Raw genomic sequence first — 7500 nt, 5'->3', positions numbered from 1 at the left:
TTTTCTTTCATTGATCCAGCATGGTCCATATCCCAACCGAGCCAATACTTTATTCCCAACGATCTGTTCTTTTCGCCGGAACGTCCTTGACAGTGTTGCTCGGCTGCATCTGACCCGGTAAGGTGACCCGGTTTGGACAAGGCTACTGATAGCGTGTCCCCCGGTAATTAGGTCACGTGATTATAATTAGGAAACCGATTTAGACGGAGGACCCTAAGTCACGTGGTTGAGTTTTTGGCGTTCACAGTCGGTTAGCAACCTGCCGTGTCACAGAGTTATCCGTGTGCGACGGCCTGCGGTTCCAGAGAGTCTGGTGGGAACCCGAGATAGCTTCCCCCCCCCCCCCTTGTGGTCTTCTCACCCAGACTCCCGCCCGCCGCAACTATATATATATATATATATAACACAGGCAGGCACGCACGCACACAATGGAGCTGCATGCACATGAAGCGTTCAAGTCAAGAGGCACTCACCCACAACGCAAAACCCATTGGCTGGACAGCTGGCGTGACTCCACCCACAACTGTCGGCATGAAAATCATACGTCTGCCATTTTGGTGCTCTCGTTAGCCTGAGACCTTAAGACCTCTTCAGAAGTCTCATATTCACAATCGTCATGCCCCATAACTGTTATGTTCAGTTTAAAACAACCAAAACGACTGTTAGGATTATCAAATATTGAAAAGTTGGGGCTGATAGGCATCATGAGCCTTGTGAAAATACCTGCCACACATGAATCTGTTTGTGGTCCACAAAAAAAAATCCTGTGGGCATCCAGAAATAATTTACATTTAAATATCATCCCTTTGCTTCGCACGCACGCACGCACGCACGCACGCACGCACGCACGCACGCACGCACGCACGCACGCACACACACACACACACACACCCTGCCTCCTCTTACCTTTCGTGTTCTCTTGCCTGGCGCCTCATTCGAGCTTGATCTTGCAGCTACTGCGGTGCAGTTTCAAGGTCACTTTCCCAATATTGTCGACTTCACTTAGTTATGTTGATATATCGGCAGTTGACGTTTGGCAATGCAGAGCTTGCATGACGGCGTTATTTTCCACACTTTGGTTTGAAGGCTTTCTCATCAATAAATCAAAGGCACAAAAGCAATTAATATCATATATTCTCTTGATTTTTCTCGAAGCTGATTTATTGTTAAGAATGTGACCCATTGTTGGGTCATCATGACTTCTAGTTCAAAATCTGCTTTGTGCCATTGTTGGTTGTTCCGTTCAGTTGTGATGCGGTTATTGAAAACATTTGTGAAAAAAATTATGAATGTCAATGAGCAGCAAGTCAGATGGTAGCTCTTCTGCATCTCCCTTTCAAAGGATACTTACAATGGCACATCCTGTTTTGTAATGGATGTAATTTTACGGCAATGCCATTTTGTCTTCATGCACTTCAACATCCCCGAGGAAGGATTGCTTTCTTCTTTTAAATGGGCAAAATGCCTTGGTGACCATACGTGGTCCAAGGTGGACCAATTACCAGTGTCGTGAATTGCATCCCTATGTTGTGTTGATGACTGTGTGAAGAGTACTCATTTTCAGTTGAGTACATGTTGTATGGAGTTGGCCAGCTTGCCGGGCGAACATGTGGTTCCTGATATAGAACTTACTGTGTGGGTTCTTTCTGGAGGCTTGTCTTTCCTTTTGCCCAAGTTTGAAACTGGAACTTACACAGAGGCAGTGAGATTGTGTTACCTCTGCTTTAATCACGAGGCATTATCTGATATCATAAAACCTGTCATTTCCTGGCCCTTTGACATTGCAGAAGGAAATCTTTGTAAGAAGGAAATAATGAAAGTAGCACTGGGATTTCAGCAGAGATGTGTATAATTGGTTAAATTGTATTATTTCAAGCCATAAATAGGTGAAAGGAGAAGCTGCAGAATTTTTTGATGCGCACCGTGGTTTGGGGAGGGGGGGGATGCGGGAGTGGGAGGACGCCGACTATAGGGAACGTCATTTGGCCGCTCAGCAGGTGGTTTCTTGCAATCTTAAGGATTAAAGTTTTCTTTGCAACTCCAAAGGTGTCCATATTTTCCCCAGTGACCTCAAGGAGATTACCGGTGTCGGTAATCACCCTGACCAAGATTGGGAAAGGTCCAGCATTTTATATACGTCTGCATTGAATCAACTTACTGGCTTTTCCCAGTAAACACTTGTCAAAAATTACAAAAAGCTCTGTGTTTGAAAGTACATGAGGGTTTGTTGAGCCTTTCTCATCATGGTGTCGTTAATGGAGGTTCTCATGCTTGTTCAAATACTATCCTCCCCTTGTATCCCGAAGCAGGTCCAAAGCCCACAGAGGTCCCTGCTGCAGCCACCAGCAAGACTGCTCCCCATCTTGGAACATTCCATCACCTGCCTCAATGTATTCGACTGTATGATATCCTGAAGGCCACGTATACAAACTACAAGGTAGGTTTATCTCCTTCAGCAACCCTATGTTTGTTTAAGCTGAAGATCTTCACCTTTACTTCTCGTCTTGGTCATTAAAACGATGAAAAAAAAAAATCAATAAAATAGCGACCAAATTGAAAATTGGAGTAACCAGCAACTATCAAATTTTCCAAGAAGAAACATCTCGAGTCCAAAGAAGGAACCACGAGATGGCTTCAAATTCAGCATTTTAAAAAACCGTCGTGATTAGTCTGAAATTCCATTTATTATGGTAAGGCTTATGATGATAATCCATTATATACAAAGTTTAATGAAACTGTCCCCAAGAGGTCTTAAAATTTTTTTTTTTTAAATTCATAAATCCCAAAACTTGAATTAAAAAATATTAACTTTCTCCTCTCACGATGGCCATTTTGGTGGCGATTGGCATCGTGTTGTTGACTGAGAATTTAAGGATTCATGGGATTCTGTTACAAGTGTCAAAACTGCAAAAGCTATATCATATCAAATTGTCTGTTTTGATTGGCTCGTACCAGCCTTGATTTTTTTGCTGAGATGCGTCTTTACATACTTGAAGTGCATCGATCACTCGATGCAAGTTACCATGTCGGTTTATTTCCCGGTTCTCGAGAACATTGGCAAACACTAAAGTTCAGTTCACCCAAAATATCGACAGAGCATGCAATTTCTCAGCGCGATATTTTCCGCACCATCGTCTCCGAACATATTGAGGTGTCCAAGGTCTCAATAAGATGGATCCTCCGACACCTCAGCACTCGTGACTGACAGCAATGGCTGACATCATGTCATGAGCTTTTCAAACTGTTCATTGCTGTTCCAGCTAACTTTATTGCTCATCTTGTAATTATTGACAAAATGTGCCTTCTTCCCCAGGATCCTGAAACCACATAGGAAGCACAATGGACGTTTTCAATTTTCTGGGATCCCAAATGAATCCTAATGATTGACTCCATGCCTCACAAACCTACAATCACAGTGATTATTTTTGCATGAGGCTGGCAAACTAAGTGTCAGGCCATCAAGATAAATGCCAAGTGATATTGACCAAAGGCGTGCTCCTTCATGACACTGCTTACTGCTTGTGTTGCACATACAGCCATTTGTAATTGTGGCTTCAAGCAACTGGATCACCCTCAACTTCACCCCCTGCCACCTCCCCACCTCATAAAACCTCGAGCTCGCCTTCATTAGGCCTATTTGCACCATATTTTCAAGTCCACTGTGGACCGAGCTCATCGTGCCCTTGAACGTTCGTTCAGCGTTCACACCATAACTGCCCGCCAATAAATAATATGCCACATGTATTTCTTATGTGTGACGTCACACACAAGTTAACTGATGCTGTACAGAATGGTCAGACTATTGTGAAGCCAGCAGCTGCACTTGCATAGTTTACTAGGAATGAGACAAATTATTTATTTACTTGCACAGACTTGAAAATTTCAACCATTTTTTTTTTCCTCCTTCCTTTCCGAAATCAAGTACAGTAAGTGCACTGACGTCACCATGATGGTGTTGAATGGCTGTTTCTTACCAGCTTGAATCAGTCCTTTGCATTGGCCCTGGGATTCAAGTGGGTGACTCGCCACTCAACTTCCTTCCCATGACCGATCGGATTGGTTGTGAACACAGCTTCAGGCAGTCCTGCCTGGTCCCGAGTGGTCTCAAAGATGTGGTGTAAACGAGCCTATTGACTACTTTCTGTTTTGACATTTGATGTCCCACGTGTGGCTGCTGAATCGCCAATCGTGAGGAATTGACTAGAGCAGCGGATGTGGCTGAAGGAGCAACAAGAAAACTTCTGTTTTACTGGCATAATCTATTCTTGTATGCCACGTCCAGGATCATGGAAGAACAGGAAGGTAATGTAACTGAAGTAAGAATGGCAATGTAGGTGAGAGACAATGGGAGAACTGGTGGATGCATCATGCAAGGGAATTGAATGATGAAAGAAAGGAGGAAAGATGATGAGGATGAGGGATTGGGGTTGGGGGGAGTAATTCAGTCACCTGTGAGTAAGAGAGAATTGATAATGGATGGAGATAGATTGCAGGGGGAGATGGAGGATTATCAGTAATGGTGGTGCACTTCTAAATTAAAACCCTGGTTGACGCAAGAGAGGAATTGCACTGCCTTCGGAATGTGGTTTTACAATTGAGAGAAAAGGCAACAAGGGAGTTGAGGTGAGAAACAAGCCTGGATTTTTGTTGAACTGTAAGAAGGGTTGTTCGAAGGAGGGAGTTGCTGGCAGAACAAACATATTTGAAGTACTCGGGAGGGTCAGAGGGTTGCGAGAGTACAATGGAGGTGGTAAAACCTGAGGCTACCAACTTGTCTGCATGATGGAAAAGCAGCAGGCTCTATTGTCAGCCTCTGATGTAGATGCCAATGATGTTGAAAGCTTTGGATTCCACTGCGCTCAGGGGAGAAGTGAGTTGTGGGGCCACCATCCCATAGGGGAGAACAGTATTCCACGAAGTGACCAAGAAGGTCTTGGTTAGTCGAGAGCGAAGCGACCATCAAGATTTGCCCGGATTGATTGACACAATCCGTTTATCAGAACAGCATGTCATCCTTTCATGTCAGTCGAGAGAATCAGCTGCTGTCATTGGGATTGGGAACAGCAGGCATGAAGTGGAGTAATCTGCCGAGAGTAAAAGAGCGTCATCCAGTGCATCAGAGAGGTCATGAAATATATGAGGATCGGGACTGGGCCCAAGATGCTGCCTTGGGGAACTCCAGCCTCCACTGGGATAGGAGATGACAGCATTCCATTAAGGGCTACATTTTAAAAGTACAAGTGGGGAAATTCTGCAAGCCTAGATTGAAGGCCAGCCTTGGATGCCTCAGGCAGAAACCTTGACAAGCAGAAAGTGCTGCCAGACTGTCAAATGCCTCTCAATATGTTCAGAGAGACAACTCTTGCATGTTTAAGATTCATGGTCTCGATAAATTGTTGAGAGGGAGGCAACAGCCTGTCCAAAGTTTTGTGCCCAGAAAGGAATCCAAACTTCTGATCAGATATTAGGTTGTTTGTCAAGAGGAATGATTGATCACATGGTATTGCTTAGGATTGGGAGTAACCTTACTTACTAGTCCAGTCTATCGTTTATGTATATATATATATATATATATATATATATATATATATATATATATATATATATATATATATATATATATATATATATATATATATATATATATATATATATATATATATATATGTGTATGTATATATTTATATATATATATATATATATATATATATATATATATATATATATATATATATATATATATATATATGTCTATCTATCTACAGTCAAAGCTCGTTACTATGCCACCCGTTGGGAACGAGCAAAAGTGGCATAGTAACGAGATTTTGTAAAAACGGCCTTATTTTCTCAAGTTACCCATCTGTAGTTAATCTTTAGACAAAATTTATTCCAGCAAGTAAAAGGCACGACTGTTGTATAAGCTAAGCGAACGGAGAACATACACACACTAACAGAGTTCACACACTAACATATGGCATGGCGAGAAATTCACGACACACAAAGCTTTCAAGAATCGTCGGCTGGCACATCTTCTTTCGGCGGATCTCGTGCATCTCGTTGTCTAGCCGATCGCACGCTTGCATCACACTGGGCTTCCCGCTTCTCTGCTGCATGAACTTCCGGACGGTGCTACAAGCGCGCTGGGCTTCCTCGAACGGAACGATTTCCTCCTCGACAGTTACCTCGTCATCTTCGCTTTCCACCGGCTCCTCACTGCACAGAATCTCCTCCGCAATCTCCTCCAGCGTGAAATACCCGCCAGTCGCGAGGCGCTCGTCAACTTCGAGAAAGTCAGACAGCTCGATCTCCTCGTTCTTGTGCATCTTTTCCTCGGCAGGCAGAGCTTCCCAGATGTCGGGCAGCTCCGCATCCTGTGGCTCAGTTTGGATCTCCTCTTCGATGAACTTGGCCTTCGCGAAATAGTTCCTGATCGTCGACTTGCCGATCTGCTCCCAAGCACGCCGGCGACGTGTAGAGCGTCGAGCAACGTGAACTTGAACTCCTTTCCCTCGTCTATGGCCTCAAGCCGGCGGCATAGCAGGAGCTTCTTGTAGTGGCGCTTGAAGTTCTCTATGATTCCCTGATCCATTGGTTGCGAATTGGCTGTCGTGTTGGGTGGGAAGAAGACCAGTTGGATGTTGTTCAGATCGAGCTCGGGAGGGTGGCCAGAGAAGTTATCGAGACAGACCAGCACTCTGCGTCCCTGCTGGCCGAGTCGTCCGTCCCACGCACGCAACATCTCCTCGAAAAGCTCCACCGTCATGCACGCCTTCGAGTTCGCCTTGTACTTGACCGGGATCTCTTTGTTCTTGAAGGCACGGGATTTCTTGGAATTGCCAATCACCAGAAGAGGGAACTTCTCGCTGCCGCTCATGTTTGCCCCAACCAGAAGAGTGATCCTTTGCTTGCTTTTCTTTCCTCCAGTACACCGCTCTCCCTGAAAGCCATGGTCTTGTTCGGAAGCAGCTGCCAGAAGAGTCCAGTCTCGTCCAGGTTGAAGACGTCGTCTGCGGAGAACTGCCCGAGTAAGGGCCGGAGAACCTGTTGTTGCCACTCAAGAAGGGATTGCGAATCCACCGCTCCAGCTTCGCCCTGCACTGTATTGAACGTGATGCCGTGGCGCTTCTTGAAATTGCCCAACCAACCGTCGCTCGCCATGAAGTCTGGGATGTGCATCAGCTCAGCCAGTTTCATCGCTTTCTCCTTGATCAGATCACCGCTGACAGGCACATTCTGTCCTCTTGATTGCTTCAGCCACATGAGCACTCCCTCATCAAGCTTCGGGTCATGAGCCTGCATCAACTTCATGCGCTTCGATGGAAATCCAGCTTTGATCGCAGCCTCGATTGCATCCTTCTTGCTGAGAATGCCCTTCACGGTGGTTCTCTTAACTTCGACGCCCCATTTCTTGCTAATCTCCCTGGCCAACTTGGACTGATTCGGCTCCTTCTTCGCGGCATCGATGATCTCCTTCTTCTCCTTCAGCGTAAAGTCGGTTCG

At 45.0% G+C, this 7500-nt stretch overlaps 1 protein-coding gene across 5 annotated transcripts in view; it reads left to right on the top strand.

Annotated features, from left to right (window-relative positions):
- The window catches only part of HTT (huntingtin), a 637913-nt gene that overhangs the window by 202361 nt on the left and 428052 nt on the right, over positions 1-7500 (top strand). For 4 of the 5 annotated variants that reach the window (XM_085849284.1, XM_085849282.1, XM_085849285.1 and 1 more), the window contains one exon: positions 2307-2437. In XM_085849284.1, coding sequence (XP_085705410.1) covers positions 2307-2437 — 131 coding nt within the window. The remainder of the gene's footprint in view (positions 1-2306; positions 2438-7500) is intronic. The other variant, XM_085849286.1, reaches the window with a different exon arrangement.

This window comes from Eptatretus burgeri, chromosome 12 (genome assembly GCF_056783735.1).
Source record: "Eptatretus burgeri isolate ZD-2024b chromosome 12, Ebu_testis_v1, whole genome shotgun sequence".
NCBI lineage: Eukaryota > Metazoa > Chordata > Myxini > Myxiniformes > Myxinidae > Eptatretus > Eptatretus burgeri.
The sequence above is the reverse complement of the archived record's forward strand: the minus strand, read 5'-3'. Positions and strand labels throughout refer to the sequence as shown.